The 25,695-nt window shown below is 40.4% G+C and overlaps 1 protein-coding gene across 7 annotated transcripts in view; it reads left to right on the forward strand.

Annotated features, from left to right (window-relative positions):
- CPED1 (cadherin like and PC-esterase domain containing 1) overlaps window positions 1-25,695 on the forward strand; it is a 322,851-nt gene that overhangs the window by 289,742 nt on the left and 7,414 nt on the right. For 5 of the 7 annotated variants that reach the window (XM_006049634.4, XM_045166432.1, XM_006049633.4 and 2 more), the window contains 4 exons: window positions 5,937-6,157; window positions 6,420-6,521; window positions 6,940-7,027; window positions 11,618-11,764. In XM_006049634.4, the coding sequence (XP_006049696.3) occupies window positions 5,937-6,157; window positions 6,420-6,521; window positions 6,940-7,027; window positions 11,618-11,764 (558 nt within the window). Of the gene's footprint in view, window positions 1-5,936; window positions 6,158-6,419; window positions 6,522-6,939; window positions 7,028-8,128; window positions 8,245-11,617; window positions 11,765-25,695 lie in introns of those variants that run through there. The other 2 variants (XR_326762.4, XM_006049635.4) reach the window with 2 other exon arrangements.

Raw genomic sequence — 25,695 nt, forward strand, 5'->3', positions numbered from 1 at the left:
GAAAAGAACCACGCTTATCCCTGGTATTATTTTCTAGTTATGTGTATTTTAAAAGCTGATATTTTGAAGTTAGAAATCTTTTAGTTAAGAATACCAATTAACCTCTTCCAAAAATGGCTTCCTCTACAGAACCAGCAATCTTAAATTCACAAGTGCATTTACATCTTAGTTATAATTTATCATTTCTATCTTTCATGAATAGGAAGGCATTGGGATAGAATAATTCTCTAGAACATAGTCTTCTATATCAGAGCTGTATCTACTAGATTCAAAAAATGCTATCTCGCTGTTTGCAGTTTAGGAGAACTTGTTTTGCAGATGGTGGTGGTATTTTGCAGATGCCCCTTCCTTCTTCCCGGAGCTTGTTAGTTACTGATGAGCAGTGGATACATGAGGGACTTTTCAGAGGCTGTCAGTCTGCTTGATTCAGAACGTGCTTCACCAGCAGCCTACAAGCCCTGTTGAGAGTCTGTAACAGGGTTAGTAGGACAAGAGAGAGGATGCTGTGATTTAGACACTTCCTATCTTCACTGACTTTTTCTTTGAAATAGCTAATGAATTTAAAGTGCCTAGGGACTTCCTTGGCAGTCCCATATTTAAGACTCTGTACTTCCACTACAGGAAGCACAGGTTCGATCCCTAGTCGGGGAACTAAGATCTCACATGTTAACTGATCCCAGAGTACATATTACATAAAACCAACAATTAACAGCCAAAGTATACACTACAGTAACACAAAACAATACAGAAATGCAGCCACTTGGAAACTGAAGCTCCCTCTCCTAAATCTTGGATCAATGAGAAATCAAAGATAGTTACAGAATGCTTATAAGAAAAAAATCGTACGAACTATTTCCTATTAAAACAAAGCAAATTGATGGCATTAAATTGGTGTCATATAAAAATAAAATAAAGTGCCTCGCAGTGCACTGACTCAAAGGACATGAGTTTGAGCCAATTCTGGGAGATAGTGAAGGATGGGGAAGCCTGGCATGCTGCAGTCCACGGGGTTGCAAAGAGTTGGACTCAACTTAGCAACTGAACAGCAACCAAGCGGTGCACTGCAGGGCACTCAAGGAGCATTCCAAAATGCTTCTTGCCTTTCCTCTGCCTTCATGCTGGCTCTTACTTGCTGTGTGCTGGGTGCCAGAAATAAGTATTTAAAAGCTCATTGAAGTCTTTTATGGTGTTGCCATTATTTTCCCCAATTTACACATAAGGAAATGAACCCACAAAGAGGTCACATACTTTGTCTAAGATCATCTGGTTAATAAATAACAGTACCTAAGAATTCTGAAAAACAGATTCTTTGCCTCTGTCATGCATTGGTGGTCTGCATCTTCCTACAACCCCACAGAAAAGACTGGACATTTAGAAAATATGTTTTCTCTTAGGAATAGGCAGCTACTTGGATTTTCTTCAGCTTCTGTAGCCCACAACACAGACACCCAGTGATCTTACTGGCTGCCCAGAGATAATGCATCTTGATACTGAAATGGAAAGAATCTGTAAGAAAAATCTGTAGTGGAAATTTAGCTTGACTGGATTGCCAAGGTCCCTTACTGGTATTAAGAGCTGAATTGTGTTTTTACCCAACCAGATTCATATTTTGAAGTCCTAGCTCGCAGTACTTCAGAATGTGACTGTATTTGGAGACAGGGCCTCCAAAGGAGTAATTAAGGAAAAATGGGGGCTTGCCTGGTGGCTCAATGTTAAAGAATCTGCCTGCAATGCAAATACCTGGTTTGATCCCTGGGTTAGGAAGATCCCCTGGAGGAAGAAATGACAACCCACTCCAGTATTCTTGCCTGGAGAATCCCATGGACTGAGGAGCCTGTGGGGCTATAGTCCATGGGGTCACAAAGAGTCAAACATGACTGAGAGACTGAACACACATGCACAAGGAAAAAATAAGGTCATTATGCTGGGCCCTAATCCAATATGACTAGTATCCTTATAAGTAGAGGAGATTAAGACATAGACATACACACAAGACCGTATGTGGACACAGAGAAGATGACAATCTACAAGTCAAGCAGAGATGTTCTCAGAAGAAACCTACCATGCAAATACTTTGATCTTGGACTACTGGGCAAGAATCATGAGAAAATAAATGTCGGTTATTTAAGCTACCCAGTCTGCGTTGCTTTGTTATGACAGCCTCAGCAAACTATTAACAACACAAATAAAGCTGGATCTTTACTAGTCTCTGAAAGGAAGAGCTTTTCTGATTATTCAGAGTTCCTTTTTAAAATCAGAATTCTGGACCAGAAAAACAAATAAATAGTTATAGGTCAAATCCAGTAAGGAGAATTTCAAGTGATTTCACAGAGTATTTTTCTTATATTGGGATGTTGACACTCCAGATGGAACTTGACCTAGAGGATCAGTGACTGGGGCCTTGACATCTTAGGTCACTCTGTTGAGCTTGGCAATGCTTATTGTAATAGTGATTGGAAGGGAATTTCTGAAAGAGAATGCCTTCTGGATTTCTTCACACTGCTACTTGAATATACCATGAAAGAATAAACCTTTGCAGAGTCTCACTAAATTCATTATGGATGGATGAATGCAGTAGTGCCTGACAAGTGATGGTAGCGGCCACTTTAAAATCAGAAGAAAATATGTGCATAACTATTGCAAAGGGGAGCTTCCCAGGTGGTGCTGGTGGTAAAGAACCTGCCTGTCAATTCAGGAGACATAAAAGATGTGGGTTCAATCCTTGGGTCAGGAAGATCCTCTAGAGGGGGGCATGGCAACCCACTCTAGTATTCTTGCCTGAAGAATCCCATGGACAGAGGAGCCTGGCGGACTATAGTCCATAGGGTCACAAAGAGTTGGACATGACTGAAGCAGCTTAGCATGCAGCACACAATGCAAAGGGAAATCTCAACAGAAAAAGTAAAGAACTGAAGAAGGAATTAAACCTTATCCAGAGACATTAAAAGGAATTGTCTCTAACAAAAGTCCCTTTGACTTTCAGTTCAATAAATATTTTTTAAATGCATGCATAATACTATGGGGGAAATCAGAATTTAGAAATTAACCTTGACTCTGACCTTAAATACTTACTGATATGATATAAGAAAAAAGATAGAGTCACAAATAGCTGTAATTTCATGTAGTCTTTAATAAAAGCAGTAATGGAACTGAAAATTATAATGAAGTCACAGAGGACAGAAAGGTCATTCTGACTGGGGCATTGGACAAGACCCTCTAGGAGAGACGTCTGTGTTAAGTCTGGAGGTTGTATAGCATTTACACAGACTATTTTGCAGAGGGCAGGGCTTTCTAGGCAGATGGATTAGCACAAGGAAAAACAGATGTTGTTGACTGCAAATCATGTTCAGTGAAAAAGTAGAAATCTGACCTGCTTACTTGAAGGAAAGTGTTGAGAGGATGGGGCCATTGACCCTGCCCTTGGAGATCAAGGACTTGGATTTGAGTCCTGTGTTCCCCATTTACTAGATTTATAACCTCAATCTCCCTGAGCCTCAAATACCTCATCTGTGAAATGAGATAATGACTCACATCTCATGATTATGGAGATTAAAAGTGAGTACTCAGTGTGAAATCTCCACCTAGCAAAAGCTGATATGCAATAAAAATTCAGTAAATGTTAACTGAACCTCAGAGTTAAAACCTGACTCTGCAGAACATGGAGAGCTGATAAGATTTTTGAGCATGAAAGGGAGATGAGACATTTGGAAATTTATCACAGTATTACTGTGTGGAGAATGAATTAGAGGGCAGCCATGGTGCAAGAGGGCTTTCCTGGTGGTTCAGATGGTCAAGAATGTGCCGGCACTGCAGGAGACCCGGGTTTGATCCCTGGGTCAGGAGAATTCCCTGGAGAAGGAAACAGCAACCCACTCCAGTATTCTTGTCTGGGCAATTCCATGGACAGAGGAGCCTGGCAGGCTACAGTCCATGGCATGGCAGAGTGTGACATGACTGGGCGGCTCACACACATGATACAAGAAGATCCATTAAGCAAGTGTTAACAACACCACACCTTTGAGGCCATGGGAGCCTCAAGCAAGACTGTGCTTATGGAATTTACAGGAGGTGATAGATGAGAGGCTTCCATGGCAAATGGCCCTGGGACATGCACCCTGGAACATAGACTGCTTTTCAGAAAATCAAATCCTAGTTCTGTGGCTTGTTTCTCAAGTAGTAGCATGACTTCTATTGAACTAGCTAACATCTACAAAATAAAGAGAGTGGAACATCTCTAAGTACACTTGCAGCACTAGAATCAGTTCAGTTCAGTCGCTCAGTCGTGTCCGACTCTTTTTGACCCCATGAATCGCAGCACACCAGGCCTCCCTGTCCATCACCAACTCCCGGAGTTCACTCAGACTCACGTCCATCGAGTCGGTGATGCCATCCAGCCATCTCATCCTCTGTCGTCCCCCTCTCCTCCTGCCCCCAATCCCTCCCAGCATCAGTCTTTTCCAATGAGTCAACTCTTCGCATGAGGTGGCCAAAGTACTGGAGTTTCAGCTTTAGCATCATTCCTTCCAAAGAAATCCCAGGGCTGATCTCCTTCAGAATGGACTGGTTGGATCTCCTTGCAGTCCAAGGGACTCTCAAGAGTCTTCTCCAACACCACAGTTCAAAAGCATCAATTCTTGGGTGCTCAGCTTTCTTCACAGTCCAACTCTCACATCCATACATGACCACAGGAAAAACCATAGCCTTGACTAGATGGATCTTTGTTGGCAAAGTAATGTCTCTGCTTTTGAATATGCTATCTAGGTTGGTCATAACTTCCCTTCAAAGGAGTAAGCGTCTTTTAATTTCATGGCTGCAGTCACCGTCTGCAGTGATTTTGGAGCCCAGAAAAATAAAGTCTGACACTGTTGACACTGTTTCCCCATCTATTTGCCATGAAGTAATGGGACCAGATGCCATGGTCTTCGTTTTCTGAATGTTGAGCTTTAAATCAAGTTTTTCACTCTCCTCTTTCACTTTCATCAAGAGGCTTTTGAGTTCCTCTTCACTTTCTGGCATAAGGGTGATGTCATCGCATATCTGACGTTATTGATATTTCTGCCAGCAATCTTGATTCCAGCTTGTGCTTCTTCCAGCCCAGCGTTTCTTATGATGTACTCTGCATAGAAGTTAAACAAGCAGGGTGAAAATATACAGCCTTGACGTACTCCTTTTCCTATTTGGAACCAGTCTGTTGTTCCATGTCCAGTTCTAACTGTTGCTTCCTGACATGCATATAGGTTTCTCAAGAGGCAGGTCAGGTGGTCTGGTATTCCAGTCTCTTGAAGAATGTTCCACAGTTTATTGTGATCCACACAGTCAAAGGCTTTGGCATAGTCAATAAAGCAAAAATAGATGTTTTTCTGGAACTCTCTTGCTTTTTTGATGATCCAGCAGATGTTGGCAATTTGATCTCTGGTTCCTCTGCCTTTTCTAAAACAAGTCTGAACATCTGGAACTTCACGGTTCACGTATTGCTGAAGCCTGGCTTGGAGAATTTTGAGCATTACTTTACTAGCATGTGAGATGAGTGCAATTATGCAGTAGTTTGAACATTCTTTGGCATTGCCTTTCTTTGGGATTGGAATGAAAACTGACCTTTTCCACTAGGATACCTTATGACTATTTGAATCAATAACACGTTAAGCTGATTAGATGAGAAAGCGAAGTGCCTAAGAGGGATAGAAAAATTAAAGATAGCATAAAGAAAGCAAAGAGCTTTAAACATGAGTTAGTGGGTCAGTAGATGATGTCATTACTAGGAATATGGAAAAGGAAAATGAACAGGTTTGGGAGAGAAGAATTAATGTCATTTCTTACAGTTTAAAGGGCTGTCTTTCAATTGGATATATGTCTCTGTTTTCATCAGGTTACTTATTTTATAGTCTTCTATGTCTTGTACACATCAGATTTGAAAGCAAAATTTTTTTAACTTGTAGATTCTTTTCATTGGAGACTCAACCAACAGAGGGATAATGTACTATCTGATTGAAAGATTAAATGAAACCCTGGAGGAATGGCAGAAAGTGCATGGCACTAAATTCTACCACAATGTCAATGGAGGGAAGACCTTGATCAGTTATTCCTACTATCCCCGGTTTTGGATGAGCCCTTCCTTGAGACCAACATTTGAAAAAGCCCTTGAACATCTCTTGCAAAGGTACAATGGAACAGTTTTGAATGAAACCATACCACAATGTAGTGATGTTTTACTAGCAGTCATGATTGTTTGCTGTGTATCAGATGTGCTGAAAAGTTTAAATACCAAGTATTAATAATATGGCTGAAAACGAGGTAGAAATGATAAGGAGGTCTTGTGATCAGGATGCCAGCTAGGGCTCAATGAAATGTGAGGCAGTGCTGTTAAAATGTTTACCATCTGTTTCAAAGCAACACATGTTGTTTTTCTTTCTGGATTTCAGATCAGGTCCCCTGGAGAATACCAGCCAGACTGTATTGGTTGTTGGTGGTGTTCAGTGGCTTAATTCCAATCACCTGCAAATTATTCACAAGGTTTTAAAAAGGTAAATTCCTGCAACAATAATTATCATTTGTATTCTAAGTAAAAAAAAAAATTTACTCTTGATGTGAGTGAATTTTATCAAGATTTTATATAAAGGATAACTTGTAATTTAGAATCCAGCAGTTCAAGTCCAGTTTAAAATGTTTCAAAAATACTTTTGTATCCAATCACAACATGGCTCTTTAGCATCCAAGTCTCCATTTGCTACAGATCAAAACATGCCCACTGACACATAAAACTCTCCACACACACACACACACACACAAAAGCACTAATGTACAGCAAATCTATAAAATGCGAGTTTAGTCCTATATGGCAATTATCACATTCTAAAGGAATTCCTCTCCACTTGCTTGTGTAAATACAGACATCTAGAAATGTCATCAGAGTTTATGACTTGAGATCTGCTTATTTCACAGGGAAGACTTACTCAATATCCTTGTGATCATCAAAACTTTGGGAATTGGATTTCATTTGCCAGTGGATGGAGTGCACTTCTTAACACAGGTAAATCCATATTTTCCAGGCTGTGTGAATTTCATGGTTCCTGTAAGGATCCTTGCTGGTGTCTGAAAAAGGACCCAAAAGGCACTGTATAATATTCGACAACCTTCATAAAATTCAAAGCAGATGGTACACTTAAGGATTATGATTTCAAATCAGTTATAATGATTCCTAGAAATAAGGGGACAGTTCAGTTCAGTCCCCCAGTTGTGTCTGACTCTTTGCAATCCCATGGACTGCAGCATGCCAGGCCTCCCTATCCATCACCAACTCCTGGAGCCTACTCAAACTCATGTCCATCACATCAGTGATACCATCCAACCATCTCATCCTCTGTCATCCCCTTCTCCTCCTGCCCTCAATCTTTCCCAGCATCAGGGTCTTTTCAAATGAGTCGGTTCTTCACTTCAGGTGGCCAAAGTATTGGAGTTTCAGCTTCAGCATCTGTCCTTCCAAAGAACACTCAGGACTGATCTCCTTTAGGATGGACTGGTTGGATCTCCTTGCAGTCCACGGGACTCTCAAGAGTCTTCTCCAACACCACAGTTCAAAAGCATCAATTCTTTGGCGCTCAGCTTTCTTCGTAGTCCAACTCCCACATCCATACATGACTTACTGGAAAAACCATGGCTTTGACTAGATGGACCTTTGTTGGCAAAGTAATGTCTCTGCTTTTTAATATGCTGTCTAGGTTGGTCATGACTTTTCTTCCAAGGAGCAAATGTCTTTTAATTTCATGGCTGCAGTCACCATCTGCAGTGATTCTGGAGCCCCGAAAAATAAAGTCTCTCACTGTTTCCGTTGTTTCCCATAAGGGAAACATAAGGGGACACCAGCCCATAAATAATGCTTTGAATTCATAAAGAAGAAAGTGGGACCAGAGTTTGAAAAATAAAAACCTGAGGGTTAGATGAGAGGGCTTATGTTGTAAGTATCCTCTTACCTCATTCACGTTTCAAACACTGTAAAGGCTCCTGCTAAAATCATATACGAAATTGTCAGTATCAATGAGTAATTTGGAAAAGAGTGGCTTTGGGGAAGAGGATTTCTGACTGATTGCTTTCAGAATTCATCTTTGAAGTAGTATCATTCATTTTGCCTCAGGTTGGATGTTTATAAATGAAAGGAGTCGAGGCCTCTGATCAGTTCTCATAGAAGACAGTAAATCGGTAGTCTCAACACTAAATACAAGCCTCATAAAAGAAAGACACCATCTGTAGGTAAGACAACCAGCTGCTCTTGCTCAGCAAGGAGAGCTCACAGGCAGCCCAGATTGTGTGCAGTTGCTCAGGGGGAGCTCAGGAAGCACTGGGAACTGGGGAGACAGGAAGCTGTCCATTGAATGTGTCAACCAAGTGAGATTTATTTTTGTGTCAATTATGAGTGCTCCTAGCTTTCTCCAACACACATCACAGGATCCCCGTCTCCTTTCTTGAAACTTTACTTTCCTGGCCACCAGATCTGTGGTGCAAAAGCATGAGAAACAGTAGAAAGTGGCCAAAGTAAAACCACCAAATTCAGCTTCTTGAAGTCAGGCAGGGTTAAGGTCATGTAAAGTGAGTTGAGACATTTGGCATCTGGGGTAGCTGAAGGGATTCGGGGATTAGAAGAGGGGTCTTTTGATCATTTCTTCTGTGGGTTATGAATTGAATCTCCTTTAATGTTATTTGAGGTCTGCAGGTCATGTTTGCAGCTCCTTCTTGAGGACTCGGGTAGCTCCATTTTGCTTCCTTGATTGCGGCCTCTCAAGCAGAACTGGAGGAACTGTGATGCCTCCAGGTAGATTTAGAATGAACTCATCTCAGCAAACAGACCTTTGGCACTTACCATGTGCCAGATACCATGAACCATTGTGCCTGCCATCAGGGCTTCAGTGGTGCTCATCAGTTTTGCAGACTTGGTGAAGATGAAAGGAAGGAAGAAGAGGAAGGGAAATGATAAAACAAAAGAGGAAGTTATGGCAATAAGTGGAGGCGGAAAAGAAACCTGAACTCGTCATCAGACCTTGGCATTCATCATCCTCATCGTGGCCATTCAAGATGTGGCTTCCACCTTCCTAGGTAGACTTAGTCCTTGCATCCAGTGTATATGCACCCATGTGTACTCACATGTACACACACACACACATGTGCACACACACACACACACACACACACTCACTCCACCACTGTTTCGGCTCCTCAAGCACGCCTTGCTCTCAGTCACCCCCAGATCTTTAAAGCTGCTGTTCCCTCTTCTTGGAGCCCACTCTCCACCACCTTCTCACCTGGGAAACTTTTGGTCACTCTTCCAGTGTTAGTTTAAGTGCAGGTTCCTCTGAGAAAACCTAATTGAGGACTTCCAAACTGAGAAGACCCTGGACTCAATTGGCTCTTCCTGCCATGAGCTCCTATAACTATCTGGTGCCCTTGTCTGTGTCCCTCAACAGATCCCGGGCTTGGTTGTCTGTCTCCCCTTCTGGTCTAATCTCAGTGGGAGCAAGGTCGGGGTAGGGGAGGGAGGTCTGCATTGCTCATTCTGGTCCCCAAATGCAAATGACAAATCTCAGCACACAGGAGACTCTCAGAAAGCCTCTCTTCCTTTTGGGCAGAGCCTCAATCAAGACTCAGCCCCCTTTTCTAAATTTGGACCATCTCAGAAGCGCCTTCTTCCCAGCTCTAGAACTTCTGGTGGGATCAGCAGAAGCCTGTGTTGCAACAATATTGCAGCTCAACTTCTCTCTCTGCCCAGTTTGTCTTCCCTCATTCCCTTGGAGGTGTTGATCCCAAGGACAGGGGTACCTCCTGCTGGCCCCCTGCCTGCTGGTTTCTGGCTCAGAGTCTCTTTCTCAGAGAACTGACCTTTCTCTAGAAACCACTTACTGCAAAGTTTCTTCTTCTTTTTATTACTGGGCACCTTAAAGCTGAGAGGGTACTTGTAACCAGACAATAAAAAACTTTATAAACATTATTGAACACCTTGAGCAGTATTTTTCAGGAGACGACACAGACTGTTTCCCATCTGTTCCTTTTCCTCCAGATTTCTCCTTTATGATCCTTCTCTATTCACTACCTTCATTTAGGGAGAAACACTCTTCATTGTATGTCACCAAAATAGGTGTGCAAGCAGAGAAAAGACAGAAAATTAGACACCTTTGTACTGCTTCTTTTATCTTGCAGTTGGATTAACAAATGCAAATAATTATTTGCTTTTTTACCTTGAAAATAAAAAAAAATTTTTTTTGATCTTTAGAAAAGGGAGGAGGAATATAATTCCCTCCCCGTGGTAGTATGGGTTCTCAAAGAGACAGACATGAGGACAGGATCAACCAGATAAGAGGATTTATTGGAAAGAATGTCTTAGAAGAATAAAAGGGAGGGGCAGGAGTAGGTGGGAAGAGTTTCAGACCACACCACCCAATGCATATCACTCGGTCTTACACCAAATATATCTTGAGTGTCCACTATGTACTGGGAACCATGTTTGGCTGTAATGTATCTGATACGAAAGGAGGGGAAGAAGGGTGGATTAGGTATCAAGAGTCTCTCTCAGACTACAGGTAGGTCTGAGAAAGCCTTGGTCAAGCCAATGAGGAATCCTGGAGCCGTTATACTTAATGAAGTAGTCCCTTTTCTCAACAGTGGACCTAAACTAGAACCTCTGCTGATCTCCATCAATGCCTTGAGCATGGTTGGGGAGGGAGGGAGGAATATGACTTACAGAAGCAACAGATGGAGACTTCACTCACTTCTGGGGCTCCCAGAAGCCCACTCCCCCTGTTTCCCTACTCCCACCCAACAGCAAACCTCACTCAGCTCAGGAAGCCCTCTTGAAATCTGCCATGCCCCTGCAGAGCTATTCCCTTTTCTCTCCCAACCCAGAGTCTGATTTGTGTGCAGGAGCTCAGGTGCTTTGTGACCCTTTGGACTCTAGGCCGCCAGGCTCCTCTGTCCATGGGATTCTCTAAGCAAGAATCCTAGAGAGGGTTGCCATGCCCTTCTCTAGGGGATCTCCCTGACCCAGGGATTGAACCCACGTCTCGGGCATCTCCCACATTACAGGCGGATTCTTTACCCCTGAGCCATCACGGAAGCCCAGAGTCTGGTATATTTCCCTCCAATAAAGGATGCAGTAAATATTTACATATTTGTTTCTCCTGTTTGAATGCCCTGTCTTAAGAATACGCACTATGGTTTATTTACCCTTGTATACCTGTCCCTCAGCACAGAGCTGAATGCAAAATAGATACTAATTAATATTCAAGTGAAAAATTCCAATAAATGGAGATAGAATTTGTGATTTTCAAGTCTTAGTTTTTAAATTGAGAATTTTGGATACTTCAGTGGATCTCTGTGGACAATAAACCTAACCACTTTTCATAGAAGAAAAAGTTCTGAACTGTGCCACTATAGACATTAATGTATTGCTGTTTTATATATGCACTGATATTTATATTTTGAAAAAATTAGAATACATCTTAAAGAAATTCATTTTTTGTCTTACAATAAGATCAATCTGTAAAAAAGATGACTTTTATGTGATTTTAACTTGAGTTTTTAAATCATAAACCAGTCCTTTTAATCAAAATTCTCACTCTTCTCTTTTCCAATACAGAATGAAGTTCAGAATTTATGGAAAAAAAATTTGATTATCCTGGAAGATGCAAAAAAATATGGCTATGAAGTGGTTGACACATTTGCTATAACCATGGGGCGACACAAAGAGTTTTTGCAGGGGACATGTGGGTGTCATTTCCATGAGGTATTTATGCTGGCTCTCTGGTTTTTGTAGCTTTTGATTTTTTTAAAATTTCATTGCATCTTTAATTGCATTGTCAATCTTATTTTGCATCAAAGAAACTATGTCTGGAGGAGATTAAAATCACTCAGCCAAATCAAGTAGTAGTCACAACTCGAGGCTCTGCAAAATGAAGTGTTAAAATAATTAGTGTTCATGTAGACACCTGAAGACTAGAATTGCTGGCCAACATAAGCAGAAGATGGAGAACACTTGCCTTTTCTAGTAGACTCTGAGACTTCCCATCAGAAATTCTGTCCACAGAAGGGGGGAGATGTCTTTAATGGAAAAAGATTGAAAACAAGGCAATTTAATTGCTAAATTGATAGATTACCTTCCTCCATTGGTTTATCCAATGCATTAACAGAAGAGTCTGTGTTTTGAAAAGTTTTTTGTTCTTCATGGTAAAATTGATTTTTATTTGTAGTTAGTAATTTTGCCTGGCAAATCCCATGGATGGAGGAGCCTGGTGGGCTGCAGTCCATGGGGTTGCTAGGAGTCGGACACAATTGAGCGACTTCACTTTCACTTTTCACTTTCATGCATTGGAGAAGGCAATGGCAACCCACTCCAGCATTCTTGCCTGGAGAATTCCAGGAACGGGGGAGCCTGGTGGGCTTCCGTCTATGGGGTTGCACAGAGTCGGACACGACTGAAGTGACTTAGCAGTAGCAGCAAGGGCAACAAAAGTCTTACTTGAGGAGCATAAGTCTAATCCATGAATGTACTTTCTGGGTATAGCATGCTAATTCTTTCTGTCTAGGGTGCTCTTGTGGGCTTCCTTGAAGACGACCCTACTGGGCCCTCTGATAATAGCTTCTTTGACAGAGGAATACTTCACTTACAGCTGTATTCCTTCCTTAGCCCCTTGGCTTCCAACTGTCCATCCTTCTGTTTGTGGGTCATTGCTTCACCAGGCATCCTCGTGGAAAATATACAGCATGACACTGGGCTTGCTATACTCAGTTGCCCGCGTGTTGTCCACAGAAACCCTCATTCATCCTTGCTGTGCTGTTGCCAGACATATCGTGAGCTCCCAGTACAGCCCTGCCTCTTTTTCTCCTCTCTTTCTCTCTCTACTCTCACTCTCACTCTTGCTCTCTCCCTCTCTGCCACTTCAAAGCTGATCTATAGCATCATGTCTCATACCAGTTCTCATGCTTCCAGTCCCCAGAGGACACATGTCTACCTCTCAAAGTTGGTGTCTTGAAATCCCGTCTCACTTAGCTTAAAGCAGGAATGAAGCAACCACCCAAGATGGAGAAAGATCACAAAGTTTAAGAACGTCCTTCATAGAAATTCTTTCTCTTCCTTATTCTCCTTTGCCCAGCTCTTAATCAGACAAGGGTTTGCTAAGCTGAATTTTGTCCACATTTTGGCAAGTTTTGCACATATTACCACTATATTGCTTTTGACGATGAGGTTACTTGGCTCCTGTTGTTGACTCTAGATCTCAGGAGCTTCAGCGGAAACTGCAATGAACATTGTCTTGGTTGATCATCCTCTCGGATACTGATTCAGTTGTTCTTTCTTGTGTCCCTTTGTAAACCAGAGTGCAGTCATGAGTGAGATGACAACTCTAAAGGTTTCTTCTGATCCTGTTTTTCAGCCCTAAGATGACTGTTATAATCCATCTTGATCCTCAGAGTTTTATGAATATCCAAAAGTTATTGACCCTACATTGGTTCTTCTGTACATTCTGCTAATGGAGTCATGTTACAATTTTGTGTGATATATGAAACTGCATCTCAGAGAGGCGAGAGGCTGCACCAACAGTAGAAAGCATGTCCTTTCGAGTTTAGATTTTAGCAACTTGAAGCTTGACCATGCCATTGCAGAACAGATTTTAAGCTGTAGGATACTGTGTGTTTACTTACTTCTTCCATAAGAAAATATCCTTCTGGGGCCTATCCTATTTGTAAGAGGTCAAGACTGAGAAACACAAGAGCAGGCAGCTTGGAAGAGGAAGAAACAGTGAACTTGCAGCTGAGCCAGCCCTGTATCAGAGTTGGCTGCAAAAGCAAGCCAAAGGTTGTCAACCCACAGAAAGTGGGACTTTGAAAGACAACATACAGATTGGGTTTTCCCCCTCATTTAGAAAAGGTTTATTTATTTATTTTTACATAATATGTCTTCAGTTAGCATTTTAGGGGAGGGTATCTGTTTTTCTTTTTTTCAGCTTCAGTGCTCTGGAGGTCTAAAAAGAGAAATCTTCCAGTGATTTCTCACATGGCTCCAATTAAAAACCTGAAGATGCAGGAATTCCCCCAGTCCTGTGGTTAGGTCTCTACCTTCTCACTGCCGAAGGCCCAGGTTCAATCCCTGGTCAGGAACTAAAATACCACAAGCCACATGGTGTGGCCAATAAATAAATAAATAATAAAAACAGAAGATACCTTTCCCACATGATTGCCTTATATATATCTTCTGCCACAGGATCAACCAGTTGACAGGGAGAGTCATGGAATTTGTGAACTACAGTAAAGCTCTTTGAGTCATCAGAACTAGAATATTGGCTTATAAATATTACTAATAAAAAATCCTTAATTTTCATAATCATGAGTTAAGCATGTCAGGGAAAATTACTTCATTCATTTGATTTTATAATTTTTGTGTACAATTATTATATACAAATTATTTTTTATTAATCCTTATTTCTGATGTGTGCCATCTTGATGGTAAGGTATATACATATCACCCAGATTTTCTCTGTTGATTCTGGAGCAGTGTTACCCATTTTAATGTTTTCATGTTGGAGCTGAAATATTTGTGGGAGCATTTGCCTTTCCAGTTACAACATAGAACTGATAAGATCGTCTTTCTCAACTGACTCCCTTCATCACAAAGTCTCTAAAGTCATTCATCACAGAGGCCTAATTGTTGCTTAACTCTTGAACAATTTGTACCACTTGTACCTCAAGAAGTCTCCAGTGCTGACACTGAGTGTTTTATAAGCTTTCTAAACTGTCACCCAACATCTTAAATCACTGTTAGCCTATTATAAACAGTCAAGAATATCTAAAGCATTTTGCAAAAAAGGATGGTTTAATGAATGTAGCAAGCTGGGAAAATGAAGATTATTGGTCTCATACAAAACATTAAAGGGCAGAAATTCATTAATAACAACCACATTTTCCTCTGTGCTCGACTCAGGAGCTGGCAAAGGAATTTGTCGTACCATAAAAGCAAGAATTAAGATCTGCTGTATTAAAGCAAAAAGAATTTGAATTTGGGAGCCTTGTATCTTTGGGTATTCAATGGAACCATTCCCGTTATAGATTCAGAGATACCTGAGAAAGATTGCTGTAATCATCAGTGTAAGATCTCGGTGTGTTCTCTTTGATTTGTGGTGAGAATTCTATCATAGACATAACAAACCAGCTCCAGTGGGCCCCTGTCGCCATAGGTGAGATTAAAGGTCTCGGGGTGTCTCTTTCATCTGTCAAAGCAGCAAGAGAGGGTGTGTTGCCATTATGAATCTATAAACAATTTTCCAACTGGTATGCATCAATTTTGACTAAAATGTTCCTGCTGATTAGAAAAGCAGGTGTTTCTCTTCGTGGGTAGAAATGGAATTTTGTTTTCCCAGTGTTTATACAGGACAACAAACAGGATCCAGGTAGCTCTTGCCCAAGAGTGGTTTTGGATGGTGCCTTTAGTTATGTGGCAAACATCAACTGTGAGTGAGCTAAAACCTGGAAAGGATGCAAAATTATTATCAGCCCACACCTGGTTACAGAAGGAGCAAATCCACAACCAATTGTTATGTGATGATTAGTTAGTCTAACCAGTTGTACAGACTTTCTGTGGTGTCTGTCTTTTCTGGCAGATGTAGCTCTAGCTTTTGAATCAGTCAAACCCAAAACAAAACAAAATAACCAAACACTCTAACATCACTGCTCAGCTCTAATATCAACAGGTTTCCTTTGATTCTAGCACCTTGGGAAGAAGAGATTTTCAGTTCTGGGGCAGAGATGATTTCCTGTTATTATTTAATCTTAATTAAATTAACAAATGCTTATCTGACCTAGAAAGGTTTTCCTTCTGTATTTTGGACCTAAAGTTTTTCTTTTTTTCCTTCAAACTTTCAAAGTTTAACATGAGCACAATGAAGAAAAACACCTTTAAGTTCCTCTAACTAAAAACCTGAAATATTGACTTTTCAAGAAAAAATAACTGACTCAAATATAATTATCTTACATAGTAGATCCAAGAATTTAACTATCATCATGGCTACTTGAACAAATTAGTAATGGAAATCTAATTCAACAGATTTTGAATGTTTGTGTAAGCACTGTACTCACTGCTGTCAATTAAGTAGGAAAACATTTTGTAGAATTCCCATGAGCATCTCAAACTTGGCATGTTCCCATGTTTAGAATTAATCTTCCCTTGAAGCTCTCTTCTTCTCTTGTGTTCCTGAATTTATTCACTGTCATTTACAAGCTATGGTCATCCTTGATTTCTCCTTATCTTTCTTCAGCCCCCTAACAACTTCCAACTAGCTGGTTACCAAATCCTTTTTATCTCCTAAATATTTTTCCATCTTTCTCCTGTACTATGTTCCAATTGCCTTGACTTGTTTATTCTTTACCTTAATTATTTAGAAGAGTCCAGTTCTTGAGCTAAGCAGTGGTAATGCAAAAATAAATATGATACACTTTCTATCATCAACATGGTATAGTCAGAGAGCCAGGCATAAAAATCCATGTTATGAAACTGTATGTTAAAGAGATATAGAAAATTCCCTGGTAGTCCATTGGTTAAGACTTCACCTTCAAATGCAGAGGGTGCAGGTTAGATCCCTGGTTGGGGATCCCACATGCCTTGGGGCCAAAAAAACAAAACATAAAACAGAAGCAATGTTGTAACAAATTTAACAAAGACCTAAAAAAAGAGAGGGAAATATAAATAGAGTTTTGTAGTAACACCAAGAAGAGGTACCTAATCCACTCTGAAGATTGAGTGACCCTTTTCTTGTAAACTACCCAAGTTTATTATTGAAGGATGCATGCGCTCTAGTAAAGGTAATAAAGTAATAGCAGAAGGAATCATTCCTAACCCTTAAGACAGTGTGAACCAAAGTAGCTTTGAAATAGCCTGCTGTTCTCAGGCAAGCAATTCTGTATATTGTAGAACCTTGGTTTTAAAAGGGGACTGGGAAAAGTTCATGGCCAGATCATGGTAAGAGTTTGGACTTTATCCTATATGTGATGGAGAGTCAATGAAAGGTTTTGGTGAGAAGTGAAATGGTCATATCTTTACTTCAAATAGGTAAGTCTGATAACTATGAAGAGGACAGATTTGAAAGGACTAAGTCTGGGAGAAAAAGTAGACTTTTTAAAAAGCCAAGTGAGAGATGATAAAGGCTCACCCAAACCCAGACAGAGACACAATGATAAGAGAGAAGCAGACAATAGAAACCCTGTTTTTTAAAAAATATCTGGAAATCTTACGAGTGGCATGAGGGAGTAGGAAGAATCAAAGATGATTCCTACCTTGGCTAACAGATTAGAGAACTGAATCAGCAACTGAGACAGAGAATAGTTGAGAAGGTATGGGGCTTAGGGAAACAGTGATTAATTCCATTTTGAACATGTCATGTTCAAGATGCGTGTAGGACATCCGGGTGGAGGTCCCTAGTAGGTGGTTGGAGATAACGCATCTGAAGCTTGAGGGACAGGATGGGGCTGGAGAAAGAAATTTTAAGCCCTCAAAAAATAGGTAATGATCAAAACTGTGAACATAGATCATACAAAGAAAGTGAGTAGAGTAAGGAGAGCTCAGGAAGCAACTCTTGAAAACACCAATATTTAAGCAAAGTTTAGAGAAATAGGAGCAGTTGAATTTAGAGAATAAACTGTTAGAGGAAAGCTCTGGTAGACAAGGGTGCCATGGAAAGCCAAAAAGTGAAAATATATAAGGAGAGATTGAATAGCGTTAATGTTGTCCAGTGTAATAGAAAGCTCTGTTAAGACAGGGACTTTAAAAGTCATTGATTTTGGCATTAAGAAGGTCCTTTCTTACCAAATTAAGAGTAATTTCCATAAACTATGGAGGGCAGGAATGAAGAGGTTTAAGAAATGAGAAAAGGTAAAACCTTTCAGCAAATAACAATAAGAAAGAAGGAAAGATATTGGATTTTAAAAAGAAATCAGTCTGGGGCAATTTAGAGGAGGAATAATTTTGGCCATGTTTATGGGCAGAGAGGAAACAATCAATATTAAGGGATACATTAAGAATACAGGAGGAGGGACACTTCCCTGGTGGGCCAATGGTCAAGACTCCACACACTGGGGATTCCCTGGTGGCTCAGTGGTAAAGAATCCGCCTGCCAACTCAGGAGACATGGGATTGATCTCAGGTCCAGGAAGATCCCACATGCCGAGAGACAACTAATGCAGTGTGCTGCAACTACTGAGCTCTGCTCTAGAGCCCAGAAGCCACAACTACTGAAGCCAGATCGCTCCAGAGCCTGTGCTCCGCGACAAGAGAAGCCACTGCTATGGGAAGCCCACACACTGCAACCAAGAGTAGCCCTCACTTGCAGCAACTAGAGAAAGCCCGCCCATCAATGAAGACCCAGTACAGCCCAAAATTAATTTTAAAAACTAAAAAAAAAAAGACTCCACATTTCCACTGCAGGGGGCACAGGTTTGATTCCTGGCTGGTGGGAAACTAAGATCCCATATGGTGTGCAGCATGGCAAAAAAAAAAAAGAGAGAGAGAGAGAAACAAAGGAAAAAAAAAAAAAGACTACAGGAGAAGGTGGGATTACTGGAGGAAGGCCACTGATAACGTGGGAGAGGACCAGGTTAAGGACACTGATAAATAGTTGGTAAAAAGCTGGTCAGTGAACAAGGGAGATGGAAGGTCTTCTTCCCTATCTTTCATTTGCCCCAGACTATTACAATATCTTGCTCTTGGAACCTTCACTTTCAACTACTTGAATACAACTTTCCTGCCCCCACCAAGTGTTACGTTTCTACACTTCAAATCGAACGGTATCATGTAAAATCTTTCAGTATCTCTAAAGGTAAAGACAAGTCAGAGAAGCTTTCACTATCTTACCATTCCTACACCTTTTTTTTTTTTAGAACATAATTCTAGAGAGTTCTTTCTCCCTAGAATAATTGATGTTCAAGTCCATCTGCAAGTGAATTCTAGCTTTTTCTAGTAGTTGATTAAAGATTGGTACATGGTGAGAATGAGCTCATTAGCCATAATGGAGCTCAGCCTTTTCCTGAGATAGCTTGGTACAAAATGCTCGTCCATAGGGAGCATCCTATATTGAATGGTGATAACACCAATAACATCAGGGTGTCTCTCTGAAGAAGGATAATTAAATGGAGGATAAACACAGAAGTGTCAGTCACTCTATGTTGCACTAGTGTGATGGCCCAGGAGGCAGCTATGCAGCCCCGCCTCTGCAGTCTTGGCATGTGGAATGTTGGTAGGCCTTAGAAAGAGGTGCTGACCCATCACTATTCATTTCATGTTCTATGCAGTGAACACTTATTAAGTGCCAAGCTGAGATGGGCTTTGGACTCTGCTTTGATTAGCATTTTTCTTACTTTAGGTCTTAGTGTTCTAGTCTGGTGAAATCAAGATCTGTGGTTTGGGAAATACTACCACTTAAAGGATTCTTAAATAATATGGGTATATTAAATGATCCCAATAGCCCTTACAAGCAAAGAAACTGTTTAGCTTAGTTTGACCCAGTTTTTCCCAAAATGTTGACCACAGACCACTTTTCTTTTTTTAATAATAACTATTAACACCTCAGTAAACACATTTTGGGAAACCCTAGCATAGAGAATAAGGCCTAAAATCACTCTTGGAGTACAGATTCAATGTGGCAGATTGGCCACAAGCATTTGTCTTCTCTTCCACTTGAAACTCCACAAAAAAGATTTTAAAGACATAAATCTCCACCACCACCATCACCCAAAAAAAAGAATAAGAAATAATTCATAACAGACAAGAAATCTTAATTCATTTTAAGAAGTTTGACTTAGCCTGCAAGAAAAATTATAGTGTAAAATGCCTCATAAGGACCTACGTACAGCACAGGGAACTATACTCAATATCTTGTAACAACTCACAATGGGAAAGAATCTAAAAAACAATATATATGTGTGTGTGTCTGTATATGTGTTGCTGCTGCTGCTAAGTCGCTTCAGTCGTGTCCGACTCTGCGTGACCTCATAGACGGCCTCCTACCAGGCTCCTCTGTCCCTGGGATTCTCCAGGCAAGAACACTGGAGTGGGTTGCCATTTCCTTCTCCAATGCATGAAAGTGAAAAGTGAAAGTGAAGTCGCTCAGTCGTGCCCGACTCTTCACGACCCCATGGACTGCAGCCCACCAGGCTCCTCCATCCATGGGATTTTCCAGGCAAGAGTACTGGAGTGGGTTGCCATTGCCTTCTCCGCTGTATATGTGTGTATATATATATATATATATATGCATAACTGAATCACTTTTCTGTATATCTGAAACTAACACAACATTGTAAATCAACTCTATTTCAATAAAAACTTTAAAATATTAAAAATTTAAAAATTCTTTCATAGTTTAAAAAAGCAAAAGTTTATATTTTCCCTAAAAAACAATAAAGCACCTACAGAAGAGAAACACCAGTTATAACAAGGGCAGGTTTGACTCACGGATGCTCTGTGTGGTTCAGACCTGAAGGAGCGAGGTGCTAAGGGAGGCAGGGCTGCAGCATGCATCAGAAAACAATTGGCTGACAGTCTGTGTGCAATGGACACTGAGTCCCTCACCCCAATCCGTGCAGCCAAGAACCTACACCCATACACATGGGATTTCTTTTAAAATTGAACAGCAGAGAGTCTAGACTCAGAAAGACAGGTATAGCAAAGAGCAAACTAATCTAGAGGCTGAAATTAGAAAGCCAAACATGAGACTGGCTTCTGAAAAGCAGAGTTCTTAAAGTCCCGAAGCCTCCTCAATACCAGCCATCAGTCGCATGTCACCTCAGACAGGAGGCTGGAGATCTCTTCTGATGAGAAATGAAATGGCCTAAAAGAAGATCTCTTTTAAAAACTCCAGAATAGTGCTGGGCAAATCCTTCTAGTGACTCCAATAGTGGAAAATGTTGGTCCACAGAAATTGTTTCTAGATAACGCTTTGTGCGTGAGTTCTCAGTCACTCAGTCATGTCCGACTGTTTGTGACCCCGTGGATTGTAACCCTCCAGGTTCCTCTGACCATGGAATTTTCCAGGCAGGAATACTGGAGTGGGTTGCCATGCCCTCCAGGGGATCTTTCTGACCCAGTGATCAAAACTATGTCTCTTGCATCTCTTTACCAATGTGCCACCTGGGAAGTCCTGATAACATTTGTATGCCATATGTATATGTAGACTAGGGCTTCCCTGGTGGTTCAGTGATAACCTACCTGCTGATGCAGAAGACTCCAGTTCAATCTCTGGGTTGGGAAAATCCCCTGGAGAAGGAAATGGCAACCCACTCCAGCACTTCTTGCCTGGAAAATCCCATGGACAGAGGGCCTGGCGGGCTACAGTCCCTGGGATCCCAAAAAAGGCTTACAAGACTTGGCAACTAAACAACAGTATGTACAGGCTGTGCTGCACCCCTGTAAGATCTCAGCTCCCTGACCAGGGATTGAACCCATGGCAGTGAAAGCGCAGAATCCTAACCACTAGGCCACCAGGGAACTCCCAATAGTGCCATATTCTTAAATAAAAATTCTAAGTTCAGGAGAGATGTAGGGAAACAAATACTGGTGAGCTAAGATCAAAATAGATTTCAGGACTCAACAAGTCCATCTAAATAGTGTTTGAAATCAATTTGACTAACAAAGGTCATTCCAACAGGAGAGGGTGGGATGATTTGGGAGAATGGCATTGAAATACGTACAATATCATATATGGAACGAGTCACCAGTCCAGGTTCAATGCACAATACTGAATGCTTGGGGCTGGTGCACTGGGATGACCCAGAGGGATGGTATAGGGAGGGAGGAGGGAGGAGGGAGGAGGGTTCAGGATGGGGAACACAGGTATACCTGTGGCGGATTCATTTTGATATTTGGCAAAACCAATACAATAGTGTAAAGTTTAAAAATAAAATAAAATTTAAAAAAAAAAAAAAGAATTCAGTGACATGACTATTCAGCCACTTTGGAAACTGAGTTTAAGACAAGGCGTTAGTCTCTGGGGAACTGTGTAGAAGTGCAAGATAGAACCAACAGTTTAACTTGAAATCAGTAAACTACTGTAGGTCTGTAACTCCTTCTAATGAATCTTTTCACATCAGAGGAGAATTTGTTTCCAGAGTCAGGAACTGAGTTCTGACTGGGGACAGGAATTAAAGAGGCTCAGTTCTCAGTGCAAGAAGGGTTGACAATTTGGAGGTAGGTTGGAAGACAGAGATACTGAGTATCTAGAAACACCAGAAACAAAAAGAAAAAAAATAAAAACCTCATTCCTAAAGAAAACTTTAGTTTTGCCCTCTAATCCTCAGCATCTTTGACCCATTCAGAAGTTGGACTCCTTTCACTCAAAACATAGCTTATTTCATGTGGCTATAATTAAATATTGGGAGTGGGGGAGGTATGTGAAAGAATTCCTTATTATCTGTAAAAATTGCATGATTTCCTGAAATGGAATTTTAAGGACTGGCTTCCAGCTATTGTTTGTCACTTTATTTTTATTCTCTTTCTGTGAATTCTTAAGCTATTTTTGTCAGCTGATCATAAATATTGCGACTGGATTGTGAATTGAATGTCCTGTCTTCAGAATGACTCTGCCAAATAAAAAGTACCTCAGTAGTATCCATTTATCTTCAAAGACTATGTTAGCTGGTTTTGCCTGGTCAAGCTCATGTTTTCCCACCTTAGAAAACCATTACCTTCATTCTTCAGACCCCAGGCATGATTGTGAAACACGTTTGTAATCAGAACATCCTCCCTAATCTGGTCTAGAAATTTTGGAACACTTGCATCACTGAAAATTGTTTTCTATTTTGTTCTGTGGATCTGGAACCACATCAGAAGTTCCTCGGGTATTATTCAAGTCAAGATCGGTTTTAGAAAAGGTGTTTACTTGTAATCTGCCTGACACTTTTCCAGTTCACCAAGCTTTCCCTTGTATATCAGTTTTTTTTTTTTAATTCATAGTTATTTTAGATGCAGCGATTAATTGACATGGTAATACATTCATTCTGATGACTAGGTGAAATCCATTTTGAGTGTTGACATTACATGAATTTAATAGTAAAAGTTGCCATGTACTTCTGTTGTGTAATTTATAACAATTTTTCATGTTTGGGAAGTCTTAACAATAGCCATTGACCCAAGCCAATCACGTAGAATTGTGGCCATTTGTATGCCTTCTAAAATGTCTGTGTGCCCAAATCCTTAATTATGGATGGATGTGGAAAGATCTACAATCATAAGTTGGGAGATCTCTTAACATATAAGAAGCCTAAGAGAAAGTAAAAGTTGCTCTTACACACCAAAGCACGGAATTTTTGTTACACTGAGTCACAAAGAAATGTAATCATCTACATATCCTATATCTTATCATTACAGCCCTTGATTCCAGCTCCAAAATTACCTCTTTCCAAGTTTCCGTAGAAACTATATTAAAAATCTATTACAGTTTTGAAACACTATAATCTTTACTTGAAAATCTATTCCTATTTGTAACTTAATCTAAATTTGAATATTGCTGAGACAAAAATAATTTTTATTATTACACTTATACTTGTGATTATGGGACAATGCTGACCTAACACACTTCATGGAAACCAATTGTCCTTCACTTTCTCTGTCTAATTTTAAATATAATTTGATACAGCAAAGTCAGAAAAAGAAAATAACAAAAATAAAACTAAAGACAAGGAGCTTCTTTGGATTATATTAAACTGGCCAAAAAGAAAAAAGCACACAAAAAGCAAGCAACAAACAAAAAACGTCGTCTAACGCTCACAGGTAATGTAAACATTTGCCCAGCCACCTGGGTATGTATTATTAGCCATATGTAGTAGTTCATTGTTCTTCTAGGTACACGTGTCAGTTTCGCAGCTGTCACATCCTATGCACCCAGATTTAGAGAAGCATTTGGAAGCATCAAGCCATTCATGTTTGTCTCTGATTGAGGTGACCACTCTACACAAATATCTAGAATCCTTTGTCTCTGGTTCAAGGCCTAAATTTTTCGCCTTTGTTTTCTAAGAGCTCATTCTGTTGTTTACTATTATTATTCTCCAGAGATAAGCCTAACATTTGTATTGCTAACACTTCTCTTTCAAAGCCACATTCCAGTTACCACTCTGTTTGGAATTTAGTAATCCCAACCGGTCCTCTGATTTTGGAAGGACTCACATGGACATATTTCCACACATGAGATCAAAGGAAAGAAACAATTCACTCTTTACAGGAATCAAACATCGGTCACTTGCATAGCATTTCCAAGACGTAAAAATATAGCTAACTCCTTTTCTTCCACTTAAGAGTCCATAAGAGTAGGTAAAATACAGTAATATTTTGAAACTCAAGAGATAGCAGTTTGATGGCAATGCCAGACACCAAATTTTACACAGAAATAATAGCTGTGTGGACAGATATCATGGCCATCATGAATTAGCACTGTCTCCTTAATGTATTAATATTTACTAAGGAACAATAGAGTACCTGAGCTTGGGGATCTAGTCTCAGACAATGTCTCTGAAGTCATTTCATTCTTGTTCTTACTTCAAGAATCTAAGACATGTGTCTTTATAAAGTCCCCTTGAGGATAGGGACCATATCTGAGTTACTCCATGTGTTTGTTTCTTAAGAGAGAGAACTCCGAAGTTTGAAAGATGGGTATTATATGGCAAAAATAAATCATATTTTGATTTTATAATATGCAGCATCATCTTCTACTGCTTTTCTCTTTTAAAATGATTACATGAATTCTTGCTAATTCTAAAAATTTTTGAAGTATATATAATAAAAACAAAAATTCTTTCATTTTTGTACTACACACACCCCCTGAATTTTCACTCCCTTCTCCACTGGAGATCCTATTTGCAATTTGGTACATGAAGTGAAGTGAAAGTCGCTCAGTCGTGTTCAGCTCTTTGCGACTCCATGGACTATAACGTCCATGGAATTCTCCAGGCCAGAATACTGGAGTGGGTAGTCTTTCTATTCTCCAGGGGATCTTCCCAACCCAGGGATTGAACCCAAGCCTCCCGCATTGCAGGCGGATTCTTTACCAGCTGAACCACCAGGGAAATTTGGTACATAGCTCCATTTTAAACACACACACTTGACTTTAATCCCATGTAATTAAAACTACTTGGCTGTCAACATTTATGGTCATTAGATTTATATGACATTGGGTCCTGTTTAGAATTGCCTTATTTTTCCATGAAAATTTTTAGGGAACAGGCAGTACATTTTTAGGGAACAGGCAGTACATTTTTTTTTTTTTTACATATAAGTTGAAAGTGTTGACCTATTCAAGTTTTTCATCTCATCGCATCTATTTATACGCTACCATTTCTTTAGTTTTTCAAATCTGTTGCTGTAGTTACACCTGCCTTTGCCTACAATTGTTCTGATTCCTCCTACACATATGCTCACACTTCCCTTCCTCTGGGCTGGTCTTCTGTAATTCTGCTCTCATTTTCTTTCCCCCTTGTACATTTTAATTTGCAGTGTGAAAATTCCTATTTTTTCTCAGTGTTGAATTTTACTTCTTCTTGGCTTATGCTTGCTCAGTCGCTCAGTCATGTCTGACTTATTTGCAATCCTGTGGACTGTAGCCCTCCGGTCCGTGGGGTTTCCCAGGCAAGAATACTGGTGGAGTGGATTGCCAGTTCCTACTCCAGGGATCTTCCTGACCCAGGGATCGAACC

This window comes from Bubalus bubalis, chromosome 8 (genome assembly GCF_019923935.1).
Source record: "Bubalus bubalis isolate 160015118507 breed Murrah chromosome 8, NDDB_SH_1, whole genome shotgun sequence".
Classification (NCBI taxonomy): domain Eukaryota; kingdom Metazoa; phylum Chordata; class Mammalia; order Artiodactyla; family Bovidae; genus Bubalus; species Bubalus bubalis.